Genomic DNA, 21,238 nt, shown 5'->3' on the forward strand with positions numbered 1-21,238 from the left:
TTTATGCATTTTATAAATACATGCACATATTTTAAATGATAAACGCCTGTGTATTGTAATTTGTAACTCTCAACAATATTACTATATTTAAACTAACAATTATTAAGCTATAACATTTCCAAATATTCTTTAAATCTCATTTTTGATTGAAATTCATTACATTCTTTCAATTTATTCAAAATATTACGTATACATTCAGGTCTTGCTGCTTCTAATGTTCTAATACATTCTACAATTACTATGATATTTTCTTTATTAGGCTGTACAGAATTTTTATCTTCATTATATAGAGCTTTGATCAATATTGTTAACAATACTTTCCAATGAGTACACTGTCTTGGCCATGTTTGTTGAATAAACACTTCAATTGCCTAAAAATTAATAACATATTATAAGTAGATTTAGTAAGGATGAGGTCAATGTTGTAGAGAAATCATAGCTAACTTACCTTTACTGTTGGAAAAGTTGTTTGACTGTTCATGATATACTCTGCAAATAATGGTATCAAACGCTCCGACCAACGAATACAAGAAAATCCAGTGGATTCCAAAACAAGTGAAAAAATTGACGCGTAACATATAATTGGTTCATGTTTACGTTCTAATTCCATTCGAGGGAGTAAAATATTCATAACATCATCAAACTTTGTCCACTAATAAATAGATCAATCATTTTGAGTAAAAGTTAGACGTGATTTCTATAATAATATGGTATTTACCTCTAAAGAATTTTTTTTGTTTAAATGTTTCATTTGCATCTTTGAAATCAGTGATAAAAGACACTTCATTAAATTGGGTATTAGCTGATATTCAAATGAACGGAGACCAGTTTCTAGTGACTTTAGTAAAACTAAGTCATAGCCACTCATTGCTAATTCTACAGAAGGCTAAACAAAAATAGTTTTTGATTCATGTTTTTAAGCAATACAATTTTGAAGTACAAGGTAACAGTAAATTTGTGTTAAGTTAAATATGTATACCAAAACTTATACTAACTGTATTATCAATGATGTGTTTAAAAGCATCTAAGGCAGTATTTACACTTGAATCTTGGTAATCATCAAACATATTTAATGGTAACGGCATAACCAAGTATAATAAAGAATTCAAATGTGGCATCTAGAACATAAAATATGTTGTACATTTTAATAAATAGGACACTCCAGCTCCATGTCTTTCAAATGTTAAACAAAGTAAATCTACATTTTTTCATTGTTGGTTTCAGTATTTTTGTGAATTGGACTACTGCCAAATTTAAAGGTAAGAATATTATTTAAAACATGGCAAAGGGCAAATGATTTTATTTATAATTGCATTTAAAGGCAATTTTAATTTTAAATTAAAATTTTTATGATATAGTTATATAACTCACTTCAAAATGTAAATATTGATAAAAGCCTATGACATGCTCTAGATAAATTTCTTACCTATATAACAATAAAAATGGGTCAATTCATCCCTAAATTGAAACAAACACATTTGCCATTTACAATTATAAGACGGGACAACTCCATGTTAGACAACACCATGTAGATATAACATCCATTTAAATGAAGAAAAATGTTACATAATATCTTTTATAATTTTAACTTACTTTTAAGTATTTCAAAATCCACATAAAACACTCAACAGCAGCCGGATATTTTTTCCAATTATCATTTTCTAATTTACATTGCAAACCACCAAAAATTTTACAGACATCTAAATGAGTAATCAATTCTTCAATATTTACATAATGCATAAGACAGCACAGTTTTTCAATACACAATTTCATTAATGTATGGCTTTCTTCGTCACTCCAAGGAAAATTTGATTTGCAATGTTCACCACATAAGTATAAGCAAGCATTGATTATGTCCTGAAGTTTAATTTGAAGGTCTACTTCGTTATTTATTTGTTTACTCAATAAAATTATAAGTTCATTAAAAATAGATTTAGCATTTTTTAAATGAACCAATAATGTAGAATCATGATTAGTCAAATCATTTTCATTGTTTGATACTTCTGGTACACAACCAATTTGTACATATTTAATAATCTGGTCAACATTTTGCATATTTTTTAAATTAACGTTTAGTGCCATTTTGTAGTTTAACCTATGGAGAAAATTCAAATAAATAAATAATGTAAAATTGTATTATATCAATTTTATTCAATAATTTTACGATAACTTAACATAGAAGTTTAAATAATAATTTACAATTTTAAATTATATGTTTATATACCTATATTATTTAATATTAAACTACACTTGTAAATTAAACTCACTAATTCCCTGTTCATTAATTTTGAATTTATAACAAAGGTTTACATTTTGTCTCGCAATAGTTGCATAAAAATCAGAACCTAACTTTTTGAACACAATTCTTCGATTTACACAGTCTAATAAAGAATCACCTTGTTTGGACTGAAAATAACTTTGTCTAGTAAACATAATAGGTACTTTAAAATCTTCTAAACAAATTTTCAATGATGATATGATTTTCTCAACATATGTATCCATATACTTTTCACCACCAGATACTGAATCTTGCCAATAGTTTGCAGAAACACTATCTAAAATAACCAAACCCACTTGAGATTGTTCAGTGAGAAATAGTTTTAACCTTTGAAAAGTAACATACAAAGTTGGGCTATCATAGCAGTTGATCAATGTTAATTTATTTAAGTAGGTCTTTACTAAATTATCATCTGTGTTCTTAATTAAACGCTTAATGATTTTAACTAGTTTGGTGATATTGAATTGTCCATCTAGATCAATGTAAACGACACCTGTATTTAATCCACCCGCATTTTGAGGGATGATGCACTTAGCAATACATTCGGTCAAAAATAATGTTTTTCCTGTTGATGCATATCCAATTATTTCTATAGTCTCACTAGTCAATTCATCTGGTAATAAAGGTGTTAAATCTTTAATAACCGGCCGAGCTACAAGCCTTTCCAAAAGTTGTAATCCAGATTCAGCATGAGATTTAAATTCCATAATTACCTTGTCCTCACGATATTTTTGTATTACTGAGGGCCAAATTGAGTTTTAGATCCGTCAATGACTTTTCACCATATTTGTGTAATGTTTTAATAGAATACTGAAAATAAAATTATGATTGAATTATAAAATTAAAAATTCAATAAATATAAATAATAAATAAAATGTACAGTACTCGAAATAAAACGATAATAAATTAAAAACCAACTAATATTTTATAAATATTATGCATTGACACAAAAATAATTTTAAAAAAACAAATGGTAAAAGTGTTAACTGTTTATAATTGTATTTATCTTATTTGATGCAAATTATGTAATTTATTTTTTTCTATATTATACTTATACATATAACAGAACAGTAAACTAAAGACAAATATATAAAAATAACTAAAAATAACAATACGCATTACTGCTTTTACTATTAAAAAAATTTATAAATATATATAATTCTTGTGTATTACGAAAAGAAATCAAATAAAATTTGTATTTACGATTTGCAAATTCGATCAACTAAATACTAATGATAGATATTTTGCAAATATAAAATAGATTTAAAATAACTGAACTAAGTTTTGATAAATTAAATTTCAACAGTTATGTATAGAAAACAAACTAAAACACACCTCATCAGTTTCAAATTTATTTTTTTTGAAATCTTCTTTTACCCAATTAATAAATTGCTGTCTATCGCTTTCTAATGGTATATTTTTGATTGTTTTTAAAAATTCTTTGTACAATTTTAATGACTTCTGACGTAGCATAAACTAGAACATAAAAATACACAACACTTTAGTTATTAAACTTTTAATATACTGCTGTCTGTTATAGACAGACTTAGGCCTGACAATAAGAGTTAGTAATCAGTTAATGATAAATATTCAAACTACACCATATAAACTAATTTATATCATATTTTAGAATCAAGAACTTTTCTCAATTTATAAAATGTTTATCTTCTTCTTCTGCTAACATTTAGTACTCAAATAGAGTTATAGTAGAATGTCGTCAAAATTCAAAAATTTGCATATGGCAACTATTCATTGTCTCATTGAGAGTAACTTATTATTGAGTAGAAAACTGTAATGAATGTGTAAAATTTGAATTGAATAATAAATATTTGAATGCAAAATATGATTTTGATTGGAGATATTCAGTTAGCCTCTATATTATATCTAAAGATAATTCAATCAATAGAAACTAACAATCAAAAACAAAAAAAAAGAACCATAGTGACAATACTGTCAATTATAGTCTACGATAAATATTTTTTTTAAATACAAATTACTTAATAAAATATTTTTTAATAGTGTAAAATGATTAATTAGGAACACCATTTTAACATATGTTATTTATATAATGTATATATTTTAAGACATTTATAAACAGTTTATATAATTTTGACAGACAAAAATTACAATATTATTATGAAATATATGAAAAGTGGCAAATAAGTATCATTTTTAAATTTCATTGTTTACTTCACCTTACCATAACATTTTATAATTTTGGTATAAAAGATATTAATACTGAATTATGTTAATAACAACATCAAGACTGTACATATTTTTGTGGTCAATAAATCAATGTCATATTTTATCCAATATTTGACTGCATTTGTCTGGTATAATACCAAAAATGTTGAGGTAAAAAAGTCTGAGTAAAAACGTCTGTGGTTAAAAATTCTGAGATGTAAAAAGTAAGCAGTGAAAAATTCCAAAACATAAAAGGTCCAGTACATATAATTAGGTAAAATGAAAAATACAATATGATATACAATCAAACTTTCAATTAGTATTTAATATTTATATAAATTATAACCAAATTATTTACCTGTCAAAATTAATAAATAATCTTGTATACCAATAACTACTTTTTAGGACTTTGAACACTGCTTAACTTTTGGCTGCATGTAATAATCAAATACCTAATACTTCTTTTATCTTAATTATCTGATTTGTTGAATTTTACTCGTATAGTCTAAATATCCAATATATTTAATATAGATAGAGACATCTAGGATGATAGGTATGTCCACTGTGTATATATTGTGCATTGATAACTGAATAGTTGTAATTTTTATCAGAATAGTTTGAAATTTTGTTAGTTTAGTTTGACATTTTGTTAATTTGTTAGTTGTTTGCTTTTGAAGAAAAAAATTCAGTTGGTCATAATATCAGAACAAGGCTTAGATAAACATAATTATAAATTGTTTTTGAAATATTTTTATACATATATACCTAATATAGGAATTTTTTTTAAAAAATATTATGTTTTTGACGACAGTCAGCTAAACTGATATGTCACACTACTAGATAAACAATAATTATTGAATTTTTCACTTGAATCATTATGATAAATGATGTATATTTTTTTTTTGTATGAATAATAGTTTCAATTTTTTAAATAAGTAATGATATTAAGAACATAATTATAATTTATAATCATTGGATTTTTTTTCAACAAATTATTTTAAATATTGTGATGTATATAATATTCTCCGGTATTTTTATGCTTCAGACTATTTTACTGCGATTCATTTGTGCTCAATCAGGTAGTGAAATTAATTAACTTTTCTCAATAGAGTAGTAGCACTCCAAATAGCGGAAGTTTATTTGAGAACCATCTTACCAACTTACTATAAACTGAACTGTCTATAATAGTAAATAAAATTTCAGTGATTGGTAATTAAAAGGTGCCAAAGAATATGTAGTAAATCCATTTACAATGAAATAGTTACCAACGGATAAGGCGAATGAGGTAACGTAAATAATTTGATAAAATTAATATTTACTCACTTGTTTCAAGTTCAACGCATTGTTGATCATATTTTACACCAATCGAAGAATATACAATGAATTACACATACAAATCAACATATATAATATTAATATAATAATATGTGATTATGTGAGTATACCTAAGAGTTTAATTTAAAAGTTTAATTGCTCGAAGAAAATTCAAAAGTATAAAGTGAAATTTGAAACCATATCTATAATCTATTATATTATCTTAAATCGTACGAGGTTTATGATGAGTGATAACAAAATAAAAAATTATCCGATATTCTGTGGTATTGCTCTATGGATTCGATACGAGTAGGTATTTACCACGGACTACTACTATTTATATATTTTCTTTCGATCCAATTAAAGTATCGTATTTATAGTCGATACCGAAAGTACTCACAAGAAAATATCGATACTGTACTCATACCGATAGTAACGCGACATCAGCCTGCTCTAGGCCGGGTCTGCCGTCTGCCGTCTGCGTCTTGCGCGCCAGGCGGTAACCGGGTAACATATTGGGGATGTGTGCGGTGTGCCTAGATGCCCTAGACATAGCGCTGCGCGCCCGCGCTTTACGTTGAATGTTGATACTTTCAACTTTGATAGTCATTACTCATTAGTCGGTTGTTGATTAATACCAGAGTCTAGAATTAGATATTTATGTCCACATTCTATATTTCTAGTTTTGAAATTGAAAATATTATACATTACGCTTCACCAAAACACAATTTGAGAACGGCACCCGTTCGTAAATCGAATACGTCTGTGGTCTGTCGTGTAATTTGTATATCATTCATGAAAACTTTGCGGATAGCGTACCAAAGGTAGTATCTTATTGATTTTTCGTCACCTCGCGAGGTGGTCGTTGAAACAGCAAAATAAACAAACTGCACATACATGATAAGAGTTGTAAATTTGAATAATTTTCTAACGCTAATAATTTAATTTAATTTGGTTGCACCTCTTAGGTACTCTTGTAGATTTTCGTATAACAGTATAATATTGTAATATTGCACACGCTAACAAACACAGTCAAAATGAAGAAAATGTTGAAATTGGTGAAAGGGGGGAAAAAGGAGGATAAAAGTGGCTCTGGCACACCTTCAGGTGATGAACTAGAAGACGACCCGGACAGTACAATATATTGCTATAAAATTGACTCTGAAGCTGAGGATAAATTGAGCCGATTACACAGGGCTTCATGGCATGGCAGCCTAGAAAAAGTCAAGACATTGTTGCAAAAAAAACCAATGGACGTGAACACAGTGGACAGCTTTGACAGAACACCATTGCACTTGGCAATGGCCAAAGGTTACTATAACATTGCTTGGGTGCTGTTGAATCACAATGCTAGCTTAGATTATGTTGATTGCGATGGGTACACACCGTTCTTGAAGGTATCACTATTTTGAATTTGGTGGTAGTTTGTAATTTTTACATAACAATGACTTTGAAGAACCAAGTATTTTTGGTGAAGGGAATACCTACATAGAATTAACTAAGTATTCAATTTTTACCTAATTTCAAGAAGTCCAACACATCAGCATATTAGATTGATTTTAAATATCTTTTTAACAAGTAGTTACAATTAGATACTTCACAAAATAAAATTAAAAATTGGAAAACATACATAACAGAGACAGTTTTCATTACGCTATAGGATTGCTTGAAAATAAATAAATGAAAATATAATTTCTGCAGCACTGTTGGTTTATTATTATTTTCTTGTTACAATAGAACGTCTATTATCTGAACTCCAAAACTTTACTTTTTTTTTAACTAAATTTTTATAATATTTATAAATATTACCTTTTTTTAAATTTTAAGTTACAGTTAATAACTAAATACATACTTACCTACTTTTTATAATATATAAATATTAAAATATGAATAATGAATAATATAAACAATATATATCATATTAAAGGTACGTTATATACTTATATATAATAAATTAGATTTTTATTTTATTTTTAATAGTCATTTAATTATCCACACCCCCCTCGGTCAAAATTAGTGTGGATAATCATGTATTTGAATTTTGTAACAATACTAATTATGTTACAAAAGTGTTTTAGTTGATGTTGATTTATATAAATAGATTCTTCAAAGTCATATAATTAATATACCCATTTTATCTATAACTATTAGTAATTGTTTAAACACAATGTATACATAGTAGCTATCTACTATGTGTAATTTTATCAATATAAGTAAAATAACATTGCACATGTAGGCTGTAGAATGCGGCCAAAAAGAATGTGTTCATTTAATGTTGGAGAGAGGGGCAGATGTAACATGCACAGACACAAATAAAAATTCTGCTTTACACTTAGCTGCAAAACAGGGCTCATTCACTATTATATCTATGCTACTTAAAAAAGGAATTAATATAAATGCACAAAATGCTGTAAGTAACCTAACATGGCTTTTTAACACTAACAAAATGTTTCTCAAATGGTGTATTATGAACCATAAAGTGTCTGCTATTAAGAGGACGTTGTGCTCTATCTTATTAATGCATTTCATAGAAAATGTTTTCTTTTATAGAATCCAATTTCCTTTTATTTTAAATATTAAAGTCTCGTGTTATAAAATTTAAAGGTAAGAATATTATCCAGGGTCAGGGCACAACTTCTTTAATTAATCATGTGTTAATTAATTAATTATGTGTTAATTATTATCAGCTTCTATTATTTTATTAAATTTAATGTAACATCAATTTTTATATTTATTAACATTATATTATGGTTGTCATTTTTTTACTAACCCATCTATACTCGAGTCTCATGAGAGAAAGGTACCGCGCCTTGACCAAATCCGATCTTTCTTGCAAATTCCCACACCTCACTACTATCCAGTACATGGGAGCTAGTCTCTAACGATGCACATGGGTGGATTAGTGATTAAACACATACCTGTCCATGTTCAAATTGCAAAAAGAGGGGTTTTGATGGTTCAGCAGCTGTGTGGAGCTCAGTCGGCATACATGAAATGGTACCTTTCTCTCGTGAAACAGAGCATACTTTGTAAATAAATAACATTTGAGAAGTATCATTAGATTTGTATTTATATTTTATACCTAAATAATTTGAGAAAAATATTTTTAGGCAGGTGAATCCGTTTTACATGTCGCATGTGTTGCTGAAAATCGTGATCTAATAGAGTTTATATTAGATAATGGAGCACTAATAAACATAGCAGACAAACAAGGACGTACACCATTAATGTTAGTAGCAAAACTTGGAAATATGTCTATTGTTGACCTGTTATTGGATCGAGGAAGTCAACTGGATGCTTGTGATATAAATGGTAATTCAATTAAAAATATTTATTATTATAGGTTATATTAACAATTTTTTGTTTTATTTTAGGGTTATCTGTAAAAGATTATGCGGCTAAGGAAGGTCATTCTAAAGTAGTGAATCAACTATCTATGCAAAAAATGAGTGTAATGGCCCGAACTAGATCTAAAGAAAATGTTTTGGATAATTTGGATAATTTGGACCAAAATGATACTGCTCAATTACAAGAAAATAATGATGATTCAAATAATCAGAAAATTGTTGATGCTCAAATTATAGTACTTAAAAAAGAAGACAAAATAACAAAATCAAATATCAAAGATAATCAAAATGAAAAAGAATATGTGGCTTTTAATTCTCCAGTTGAAAATGATAACAACTTAAAAATTAAAAATATGGATATTCAAGAGGTAGAAAATAAAAATGAAAATTTGACTTTAAAATGTGAAATAATTCATCTTGGTGAGTTAAAAACAAACAAATTAAATAATGAAAATAATAAGAGTGTAAAAGAAATTGTAAGTTTGAACTCTCTAGATAATGAAAATGAAATAAATAATAGCTCTATAGAAACAGACAAAGAAGTAATTGAGAAAAATAAATTAATTGTTGAAACCAAAAATACATCTATAGTGAATGTTATACCCAACAAAGATGAAGAATCAGTATCTCAATGCACAATGCCTCCACCATTAGATCCACCTAGAAGTTGGGATTTTATACAAACAAGCATAATACACACTACTGATATCAATGAAAAAGCTGTAAAAGAAATCCAAGAAAATATTGAACAAATCCCTGATCCAATAGTATGTGCAGTAAACACAGATGATTCAGAATTGGAATGGGGAAGTGATGAAAGCCTTCCAACTGATCCAAATCAATCCTGTCCAGCTGTAAATGATAAGAAAGAAGAAGAAAATAAAAAAATGAATACATTTTATAATTTTATAACTACTAAGTTAATGAACAAGACAAAAAATAGAGTTTCTGCATCTGCAGACAATATCATTGATGATACTACTACTAAAAAACATGTAAGGAATAAGTCTTTCACTTCACTGAGTACTTTTAAACTCACTGTTCCATCAGATGTAAACAAGGCATTATATCAGCTTAGTCCAGAAATGAACTTTGCACATTCTTCATTTAGTAAAAGCAAATCTTTTAATGAACAAATACCCATTGAAAATGTTGAAAAAAATTCTTTAGAATTTGAACGTTCTAAGTCATTGTGTTTGGAATTAAAACATAACTATGATATAACCGAGAATCAGCAGAGAGATTCAGATAGTCAAAGTGATGATAGTTTACGTTCAAAAAGAAGCCTTTTATTATCCATGCGAATGCCTAAAGTTCATGATGAACATCATGATGATAGTCATTTAGATATCAAAGACAGTGAAACATCTGAAGACGAGGGTCCACATTATTGGTACAGTCCAAATAAAAAAAATGATAAAATAGTGCAACAAGATACTGTTATTCGGAACTTAAGTGAATCTGATAGCGAGTAAGTTTTTATTTTAAAAACAACACAATATTATTTTCAATTGCTGTTTTTGATTTATTAAAAAAAAAAAAAATTATATCCAACCTATCTTATTACCTATTTATTTATCTTTGTTTTTAAGTAACGAATTCAATCAAATATTTCTGAATTAAATGTATACTTAATTGATTAGTCTACAAGAAATATTTTTATTGCATAAAAAATATATTGTTTATTCACTTTTTTCTTTGTAAATTTCAGATCTGAAGAAATTGGTTTACCAAAATCTAAGTCAACTCCTGGTAAATATAATCTATTATTTAAATATGTACTTATGTACTATTGACATAAAGAATTTATTGTAAGACTTATTATTTTGAAATATTTTCTTTGATGACTTACCTTCAAAGTTTTGAAATAGTTTTTGAACATTTTACATATTTACATACCTTTTGCTAAAACATTTCCTTACACTATTGTTAATTAGATAAAATTTTGATTTTCAATACAAGTTTGGGACAATATATTATTTTTACACATACCTATTTAATTTCTGTTATAATAACCATTTTATACCAAAATGAATCAATGAATTATTTTCTATACACCACTCTTTACAGTATAATACTTGGTAATAACAAAATTTAAAATTTAAATGTTTTTTTTGTACCACACTAGGGTTTTCTATCTATCTCTTGTGGTCAATTTTTGGATTGGTTTACAGCTTTTCTGTCTTCACATTTCAGTTGTAAATACAACTGTTTTATATACTCTAGCCTAGGTTTTTAATGTTTTTATATACCATTCATCCCTTCAACACTTCCTTTTGTAGTCAATTTAAATCACTGGGCCTAAGTCTTAAAAATTCTATGATGCAAACTAATATCTATATAATTAATTTTATATAGTTATCTATTCTCTTATAGATCATACTAGTTATCAAATTTTCTTATAGTAAATAATATATGGTACAAAAAATACTATAATCTTATTATTTTTTAATATCTATTCACCCACCACACCCATTATGATAATTATGTTGCTGCCACATAAGCTAGACACAAAAAATTAGCGCTGACCATCATGCACCAATTAGCAGTTTTTTGGTAGTGGTTGACAAATTACTGATAATACTTTTTTATATGTATAATGGCCAGTACGCTGGTACAATGGTGGATATGAATGACAAGCCATGTGGGATAGCGCTCATTTATCGTGTCCAGGACTATAGATACAGGGATACTGATTTCAACAGACCTTCATGCATAATGTATTGCATTATCAAAATTTTCATAATTTTCTTCTTTCCGATATTTTATTTAACACTCCTTAATTTGAATTTCTCACAGTCCAGCTTATTCTTAATCTTCTGTAACACTATATTTCAAATACCTCATCTACTTTTCACTTCCATGTAGTAATATAATCCTACTTTTCAATATTATTTCAGCCAAAAATTGTTCAATTGGTATAAATTGTTCGATTTTGATTATTAATTTACATTCTGTACAAGCTTTTTGTCAGTATTTTTTAAGCATGTGATAGTTAACTGATGGTTCTAAATTATTCACATTTCTTTTTTCCTTCCCTTTTCAGTCTAAGGGTTATTAGACTCTTAACATAATCATCTGGTAGTTTTTCTTCAAAATTTGATAATGTTTAATGGCTCATTTAGAATTGTTTATTCTACTTCTTTTAAAATGCCTGTATGCAATCAATTCCTATCATTTTGTTCTTTAAATATTGTTATGCTCTATAAAATTCAAATCTCAATATCTTATAGTTTCTTTCATTTTTCATCATCATACAGTTTCCAAGAACTCTTTTAGTCTGTCTACTATGTGGATTGTTTTATACATTATAACTCCATTGCTATCTTCAGTTGCTCAAATTATGGTGTCATGTTTTCCAAGGAATTGTTCTTCACTAAAAAAAAGTATCTTTATCAATAGCGAGCTACTTTTTTGAGGGGAGTATCGTTAGCGTGCTACAAAAAACCAGTAGCGTCCCGACCACTGATCATAAGCGACACTAAACTAAACCAAATTAACTGTTATTAGTAATAACTTATTACCTATAAAACTGGTTTTATAATGTTAATAGTAGGAGATGTAAACTGTAAATATAAATTGTATTATGTGATACAATAATTATAATGTTACATATATCCCAGGGCCCAGGTTTTGTAGAAAATAAAATATTGGTAAATTTTTATATTGAGAGCCTAATAATTAATATTTTTTATAATATTTTATATTATAATTTTAAATGCATATTAATGAAAAATAAATTTGAACCCTCTTCTTTTACACACACACAATTCTTAGTTGTACCACCGAAATGGATAATTCTTTATAATATATACTATATAATAAAATATTTAACTGTATTTAATTTTGTCTTATGCGATTTGGCAGAAGGAATGTCTAAAGAACATTATACATCAGATAATTCCGATACAGAAAATACAATATCATTTTCAACTAGTCATGAGGATATTTATGGAACACATAAACGCACTAGATATGCTTTAAAAGTAGATCTTAACTAATTAATAATAATATACTAAATAATTATTATTTTTATTTGAAAATATCTAAACATAGGTACTTTATTTTTTAGAGAACTGAATCTCTTAAAGCATACCTAAAGAGAGTAACTATTGATAAAGACAGATTACAACAAGAATCATCTGGTTATAAAGAAATAACAGAGCTGTTAAAATACAAGTTGGAAAACCTCAAACAAGATATTTCCAGTAAAAATGAAATAACTAAGAGACTTGAGGAACAATTAGATGAATTAGATGCTAAATACACAGAAACTTTAAACAGGATTCAAACGCTTGAACTGGCTTCATCAAATTTAGACAAAGAAAATCAATATCTCAAGAAAATAAATAAAGAGGTATCATAAAATCATTATTTTAATACTGTATAAATTGTATCATTTAAACAATTTGAAATTCAAAGATACTTGACTTCTTACTAACCGTTTAAGATATTTATGTATATAAAACCGTTTTAATGACATCATATAAATATACTGTCTATATCTATATTTAATTTTGTTGACAGATTATGGATAAAATTAACAATGAACGTAATTCTAACAGTGCAAAAAACTCAATAGAAATATTAACTGTAAGTCTTATTAGACCCAATGTTAGTCACACCAGTTTATATTATATCATTAGTTACATTGTAGTCTTTTTTTTACCACATTATAATTTTCAATAATTAAAACCATTGTTTCATACATGTTTATTAATTTTATCAAAACAAATTAATATTCCATATAATAAAAAAAAAAAAAATTCTGAAGTTACTTCCTAATATATAAATTTCATATTATTTCTAAAAATAGGTGTACGAGTTATTTAAATGATGTAAATTTATATTATGAATAATATCTCACTTCTATCTTAGCTTAATATATGGATGAGTATTTTAATTTATTCAGAATATTATGTTATTTTTAAAAGTTTAGGTTAGGATAGGTTAGTTTTTATAGTTTTTTAAGTTTTTTTAGTACGATTGTTTTTATCATGGTGCGATTAATAGTGGGTTAAATATAATTTTAAAAAATGTGCTGTCGTTAAACATTTCTTTTTTTTAGCAACTTGATTCTGGCAATTGTATTGATCAAACTGATGATATGTGTATAATGGATAGCAAATCCATTGTAAGTATAATATTATATTTCTTATCATAATGTAGGTATACCTTTACAATTTGTAAACATAGTATTTAAGAACAAATAAAATATATTTTAGGTTTTACATTTATCTTTTTTTAAGCTACTGTATTTTATTATTTACAGATAAAACAGCTACAAGAACAGTTAAAACTAGAACAGGATAGACGAATAGAACTTGATGAACGTGTTAGACTTTTATCCTTAGAAGTTAATGCACATCAGTCATGTGCTTCAAGTGTGGAATTACTGAAAGAATTACAATTAAAAATTACCAAAGATTATGTACCCAAAAAAGAAGTATTGAAACTTAAAACAGAACAAGAAAGAAAAATCAGTAAAGTGAAAATTGAAGCGGAAAAAAAATTAGCGGACAAATTTTATGACCTTGATAAATTATTATCTCAACAAGTGTGTATCAAATTTAATGCTTGTCAATTTTATTATAACTTTAATCAATAAATGTTCCACCATTTATAGATGGATCAACAAGGAAAACTAGAAATACAAAGAGAAAAGATTGAAAGCCAACTTAAGCAGGAGTTTGAAAATACAAGACAAAGATTTCAACTAGAAATTGCAAAACTTCAAACAACGCTAAAGAGTAAGTTGGAAAAATAATTTTATACATATTTTAAAAATGAATATAGAAATAATTTTTATTTAGCCAAAGAAATGGAGGAACAAATATTAAGGGAACGATGTGAAATTCTTTCACAAGAAATTGAAAAAACACAAGATAATAAATGGAAAACATTGGTGGATAAAACATATGGAATAAATGATTTGTGAGCAAACAATTTTGAATTTATTTACAATTTATATTAAGTTATCTTTATAATTTAGTTTTTAAAATTCTACATTTCCTCTGTTTATTGAAAGATAAAAAATATATACATAACAATATATGATATTTTCTTCTGCAAAGGAAATCTATGATTCGTAAATATGTTTTTGGAGGCACTGAACTTTGTCTATGAACTATTAAAAATAAAAACCAGTTGATGTGCATTATTGACCTTAGACAACATGCCTATAGTTGTAAGTTGTAGCAATAATAAATAAATGTTATAAACATAACAAAATCATAATTTATTAGTCAGAATAAAAATTTTCTAGTCAACCAAAAACATATTTATTATTTATGTTAAGATTATCCTGTTCAAAAATAACTAACAAAGATTTATATAAATAATCTCAATTATATTATTCAACCTTGATGTAATTAATCATAGGCGCAAATTGACTAAATTTTTTGGGGAACTCAAGCCCTTCTTCCCATGGCTGTAATATAAATATAAATATTAGTACTAATTACTAGATTTTGAACTGGAGGACTTAACCGAAATTTGTTCCCCCTAAGCCCCCCCCATTTGCGCCATTGTAGTCAATTATGATCAAAAATCAATTTCAGACAAAAAAGTTCACCTGATATGTTATCAATGCATTGCAAAACTCCAGAGCCTAGTCCCACTTTTGAAAGACAAGAATTAAGAGGCATTTCTAGATATCAATATAATGTTCAAACACTTAGAAATGAACTGGATAAAGTCATTACACAAAACAAAAATGGTAAATACACCAATTTTATTATTGCTATTTGTTTCTTGTTAAAAAAATAATCTTGTTTTTCCTAATTTATGTTACATTTATCTGATATTCATATCATTTTAATAATTGATTTTATTTTTAAAAGCTGCTCTAGAAGATGACACACTGTTTGATGAATAAAAATAAGCAATATAGCTATACTATACAAGCTATGCTGTCGCTATTGAAATTGCATTTATCGTATTTATATTACATTAAGCGGCCTATATCATTTTTTCATGTTGACAACCTTAGCCATGAATAATATTTTCTTTAAAACATATTCAGAAAATATGATATGTATATGTATATGATATATAACCACTCTCGTTTAAGTGGTGATTTCCATACACATACACATAGTTTGATATCACTCAAAAATTAATTTATTATATATATTTTTTTTTATTAATGATAAACATAGTGTTAAATATGAAAACTGAATAATACAATTCAACTTGGAAGTTTGGAACATTTTAACAAACTCACGTTTAAAATAATATGTTACATTAATAATTATAGTTTTATTTATATACAATTTATTAAATTAATTTTAACTTTTATTATTATTATAAATATATTTTTATTTCTACTATATATAGACATATTAAAGATCTTCCAAATTTTTTAATACATTCCAGGGTTACGTATATGTTTAGAACAATTATCATTTAGTGTCAAATCCAATTATAGTTGTTTATATTATTTATTTTATTCCAAAATAATTGTTATGCTTAAGACTGCTTTCAGACTTACGAGCATAATAATTAAAATATATTATTGTTGTATAATCAAATATTAACTATCTAATTACCATCTTAAATCAAAAAACTTTTAGAGTATACTGTTATGCTCATGGATTTCTCATGGACAGTGGTATACTGGTATAGTACTATAGTCTAAGTTCTTAATTCTTATTTGTATAAAACAAAAATTAAATACCACATTATTTATTGTTAAGATCTAAAAATCATGTTTGTAGTGCAACAGCCAGTAGCTATATCTTATCATTAATTATAAATATATATATTATTAATTAATGTTCACTTACTAGATAGGAACTTATCTCAAATGTTTAATTCACAACCTATGCTGGTTTTCAGCCACACAAAATGTTATTTTCTATTTCAAGTGCATGTTAACTATTTTGATGAATTTATTTAAAAATCAAAGGTTAAAGGTCCCACTCTAAAAAATTACATAAAACCCATAATCGTTTTAATATTTGATTTTAATTGACTTTTTGTTATAAATTCTTGGTTTAAAACAACTTAATACATTTTACAAATTCACATATTTTTGAGTTATATTTACAACAAACAGCTATATAAATGAGTACCTAACAATTTAAATTTATTAAACCTTACGTTACTCCAATTTTTCCCTACTGGTGGTCCGTGAATAGTATAGGAAGTTAAGGTTTATTATAAATAAGTAGTGGTTCGTGACAGAAATTTTACAAAGTGGTACGTGCCTAGTGTTGAGTTGGGAACAACTGCTTTACTCAAACCAGTAAATATTTCCACATTTTTATCAATATTTAGATGATAAAATTCAATTATTTATTTTGATATTCGATAATAAATAACTGTATACTTATGACTAATGTACACTTTGTAAAACAATTGTAAAACATATGAAATTCAAAAAAATTTGAATTTTCATCTTTTTTTACTTTTTAAATATTTATATTTAACTAATCAATCATGAAAATGAAGATCTCTGATTATTAACAAATTCGCTATACTAAACCGGTTTGAAAAAACTCACCGGAATATTTTTACACCATATCACTTATACGTATGGTTCATTATTCCAGTACTGGATAATGTGGGGTAATCTTAAACCTGTTTAGCCTAGCGAATTTATAGTATAGCTTCAAATATAGTTGTTGAAAAATGTAATCATTATTTTATTGCATAATATATGCATGCTTGAATATTGTATATTTGTAATTATAAAATATTATAGTATAGGTAGTACTGTAAAGCTCTATTTTACATTTTTACATGGGCTTTTTCATCGAGGTGTATTTTTTATTATTTTTTTTTGTATTTTTTTTACTCACTACTGTTTATGTATCTATGTTTACTTTTAATAATTCCTAATTTGGTAAGTTCCTTTATAGATCCTTAATGCATCTTAAAAAATGTAGCATTGCATCACATACATGATCATGTTTCAGTAATTTTTATCTATTGAATATATTGATCATATTACCTATTCGAGAATTATTTACACTTTACCTACCTACTTGTTTATAATCGTGGATTAAAGTAATATTACATTTTTATTATTTATGTATTCTTGATGTTATTGTTTTAAATTAAAATTTTGATCTATAATCTATGCGTATTCATTTTTATCCTATGTATATTTATATTATGATTTTATTTAAAAAAAAAAAAAATGTATTATGTTTCGATGATAAATTATTCACGACCGTTGACAATTGTAAGTACTTGTAACTATGTGTCTATGTGTATGATACGGCGCATCCGAGTTGGGTCCCGAGTACTGGGGGTGAATTGCAGGTACTACACTAGTTGGGTCCCGGATTTTTGTAGGTACTATACTAGTTGGGTCCCGGATTTTTATAGGTACTACACTAGTTTGGTCCCGGATTTTAATAGATACTACATTAGTTCGGTTCCCAATTTTTATAGTTACTACACTAGTTGGGTCCTGAATTATTTTAGCTACAACATTAGTTCTTGGATATTTTTTGGTAAATAACTATACTAACATTTTCCTTCCCATTTTAACAGACTTAGGACTGTCTATGATCCATTTACACCACAGGTATGGTTAAAATTGTTTTTTACAGTATTTTTTTTTTTTTTGTTTCTTTTCCATTAAAGAAGTTAGAAGAATTTTATGAAAAATAAATCACTTTTGTGTTGGTAAAAATATTAAAAATGTTAAAAACCAAGTATAAAAATACATATTATATAATATAAATATAGCCATAATGCTATATAGGTGTAAGTAAAAAAATATTAAAAATGTTAGATTAGGTTTTTAACGATACCTGTGGTCTAAATAAATTATAGACAGTCCTAAGTCTGTTAAAATGGGAAGGAAAATGTTAGTATAGTGTAGTACTTACCAAAAAATATTCAAGAACTAATGTTGTAGCTAAAATAATTCAGGACCCAACTAGTCTAGTACCTATAAAAATCCGGGACCGAACTAGCAGTGTAGTACCTACAAAAATCAGGGACCCAACTAGTGTAGTACCTAAAATAATTCGGGACCCAACTAGTGTAGCAATTTTAAATTTGGGACCCAACTCGGATGCAGCCGTATGATATTGATACGTCCCAACTTGTGTCCACGTATGCATCAACTCAGGAATGAAGACAGTGGCGTACGCAGGGGTAGGGTTCAGGGTTATAACCCCCCGAAATTTCTAGTTCACCTATAGTTTTGGGGGTATGGGGGGCTAAGCTCTCACGGGTCTCTGATCAAGCTATACTGAAAACCCTACCCGAACTAAAATCTTGTGAACGCTACTGAATGAAGATGTAATGTATTTAGGTAGGTATGGTATACATTATGTTTGTTTATTTATTTAACATATAATTAATCATGCCTAAATAGCTATTTAGCCATGTAATTAATACAAAAATACAATAGTAAACTACAAGATAGAGTTGTGAACTACCTTAGTGCTACGACCTGACTAAAAAACATATAGGTGATAACAGCTTTAAGACTGCGAGTGATTTTAAGACACCTGCCTTCAAGTTTCTTGCGTATCCCTATTTTCTAACGGTCTGACGAGCTCCCTTTTATTATAATATTATGCTCTCTGCAGTGGTGTACTTAGACCTGAATTTCAAAAAGGGGGGTTTAATTATTTTTTCATATTAGACGACCTGACACCAAAAAAACCTACACATTTTAATATACTACTAATTTTGATTCGTGTTATTATTTTCAATCGACATGTTACCGTATTTTAGTTTTCTTAAAATGAAAAAATGCATTTTAAAAATTTTGGGGGAGTGTGTACCCCTCCCCGTTAGTACACCACTGTATGCGCTCTCATCCTTACGAGTGGTGGTGACATTCCTGCAATGCGAGGTGGAAGTGTGGAACTCGAACCTCATAACAATTTAATATTCTATTCGATTCGTATCCTTTCTCGTAGATATTGAGACATTTTATAAATGTGACATATGATAACACTTTTATAGGCTGATTATTTTAATACTGTGTTCACTACGCTCTTTGCAAATACTTCAATTTGATTTTTAAAGTAATTTTCTAATTAATTACGTCACCACACTATTCGAAACGTGTGCAATGTTATACCTTCTATACATGTATTAATTTATAAGGTATGTAACAATGTTTACATGTTTAAGTTTCATATACCGATATACCTATCATCATATATAAATTACAATAATACTGTCTAAAGGCAGATTAGCATGTTGGGAAATTGGGAAATTTTCTGATAGGGTAGTCTTCATGCAGATTTTTTTATTATAATGTATATATGTTTATATATAGACATTTTATTAATTTATTATATCCCCAGTGTAGGACGTAAGACTTTCTTATATGCCGCGAGAGAAAAGGTCTTTGTCGACGAGGAGAAATCTACTTCTCGGCTGTGTAGTGCGTAAAGAAACCTTCAGTACAGACGATCTGTCTATCTCAGGTCAGCATGTCCGTGTCATCCTTTTAAGGAGTCCATGAGCACCAGCCACAGCAGTAACAACCTCCCAAATCCCAATACCGAATCCTGCGAGCGAAAATTGCACTCATCCTTATGACGAGCTATAGCCATTAGTCAGGGCGTTTAATTATTTTTTTGATTCGAGTTTTTTGAGTAATATAGTTAGTAGTTACCTCTTACGTTGGGTTTCCTGGTACCTACTTCTTCAGCATAGACTTAATGCAGCTGCGAGTCAAGTAAGGCATGTAATATAATATTTTATATTAATTGCGATTATTTGTACTGCTATCATTTTCCAGCACTAATATGAATAGAGAGTAAAGGTGTGATTCCTTAGAACGCGTCTAGTGACGCGCGACCGGCGCGGCTAACGCGGCGCGACTCAAATTTTAGCCGCGCGGCTGACTGCCGAATCCTTTAACTGCGAAACGCGCCGCAACAGACGCGCGGCACGTCGTATTTTGAATTAGATTATATTCATATTTCATATTTAATTCGATCATTACAACCTTGCGCGTTGCATTGATCACAAGTCTCTTGTTTATTTCCGATCATTTGTAATAATTTAATTGTGAACCATGTTGCGTAACAAAGTTTTGATTAATCTTCTATTAGAAGAAATAGAAGACGAAGAAATTATTATTGATCAAGTTATGACGAATGAAGTTCATGATATGTTTCAATCCAGA

General features: G+C 27.6%; 2 protein-coding genes across 14 annotated transcripts; one reads left to right on the forward strand and one right to left on the reverse strand.

Annotated features, from left to right (window-relative positions):
• Positions 1-51: 51 nt before the first annotated feature.
• On the reverse strand, positions 52-6,319 carry Xrcc2 (X-ray repair cross complementing 2). Of its 6 annotated transcripts, XM_089227756.1 has the most exons (9): positions 5,786-5,971; positions 3,614-3,754; positions 2,992-3,088; positions 2,772-2,891; positions 1,594-2,095; positions 996-1,118; positions 719-886; positions 449-652; positions 52-371 (listed from the first exon to the last, which is right to left on the reverse strand). In XM_089227756.1, the coding sequence occupies exons 5-9, from the start codon at positions 2,080-2,082 to the stop codon at positions 108-110; spliced, it is 1,248 nt and encodes a 415-aa protein (XP_089083882.1). In that variant the 5' UTR covers positions 2,083-2,095; positions 2,772-2,891; positions 2,992-3,088; positions 3,614-3,754; positions 5,786-5,971; the 3' UTR covers positions 52-107. The 6 variants fall into 6 exon arrangements, with proteins under 6 accessions (XP_089083882.1, XP_089083881.1, XP_089083883.1 ...); XM_089227755.1 differs by lacking the exons at positions 2,772-2,891; positions 5,786-5,971 and adding an exon at positions 6,177-6,319; XM_089227757.1 differs by having other exon boundaries at positions 1,594-2,093; positions 2,679-3,088; positions 5,786-5,973.
• Positions 6,320-6,323: 4 nt separating this feature from the next.
• Positions 6,324-18,204, forward strand: LOC107173827 (uncharacterized). Of its 8 annotated transcripts, XM_015524526.2 has the most exons (14): positions 6,339-7,173; positions 8,013-8,186; positions 8,887-9,088; positions 9,151-10,594; positions 10,835-10,875; positions 12,991-13,109; positions 13,196-13,480; positions 13,651-13,716; positions 14,192-14,257; positions 14,396-14,680; positions 14,750-14,873; positions 14,937-15,057; positions 15,684-15,841; positions 15,966-18,204. In XM_015524526.2, exons 1-14 carry the CDS (start codon positions 6,814-6,816, stop codon positions 15,998-16,000), a joined length of 3,480 nt encoding a protein of 1,159 aa, XP_015380012.2. In that variant the 5' UTR covers positions 6,339-6,813; the 3' UTR covers positions 16,001-18,204. The 8 variants fall into 8 exon arrangements, with proteins under 8 accessions (XP_015380014.2, XP_089083873.1, XP_089083874.1 ...); XM_089227747.1 differs by having other exon boundaries at positions 6,336-7,173; positions 15,684-18,204; XM_089227749.1 differs by having other exon boundaries at positions 6,951-7,087; positions 15,684-18,204.
• The last annotated feature ends 3,034 nt before the right edge of the window (positions 18,205-21,238 follow it).

Source organism: Diuraphis noxia, unplaced genomic scaffold (genome assembly GCF_037042655.1).
Source record: "Diuraphis noxia isolate RWA-SAM2 unplaced genomic scaffold, SU_Dnox_SAM2 contig0004, whole genome shotgun sequence".
Classification (NCBI taxonomy): domain Eukaryota; kingdom Metazoa; phylum Arthropoda; class Insecta; order Hemiptera; family Aphididae; genus Diuraphis; species Diuraphis noxia.

Coding starts and splice junctions, on each gene's coding strand:
- Xrcc2 (XM_089227757.1), bottom strand. CDS start 2,985: ATGGAATTTAAATCTCATGCTGAATCTGGATTACAACTTTTGGAAAGG. Junction 887..995: donor AACACATCATTGATAATACA/GTTAGTATAAGT, acceptor ATTTTTGTTTAG/CCTTCTGTAGAATTAGCAAT. Junction 372..448: donor CAACTTTTCCAACAGTAAAG/GTAAGTTAGCTA, acceptor ATTAATTTTTAG/GCAATTGAAGTGTTTATTCA.
- LOC107173827 (XM_089227747.1), top strand. CDS start 6,814: ATGAAGAAAATGTTGAAATTGGTGAAAGGGGGGAAAAAGGAGGATAAA. Junction 7,174..8,012: donor GGTACACACCGTTCTTGAAG/GTATCACTATTT, acceptor TTGCACATGTAG/GCTGTAGAATGCGGCCAAAA. Junction 10,876..12,990: donor AAAATCTAAGTCAACTCCTG/GTAAATATAATC, acceptor GCGATTTGGCAG/AAGGAATGTCTAAAGAACAT.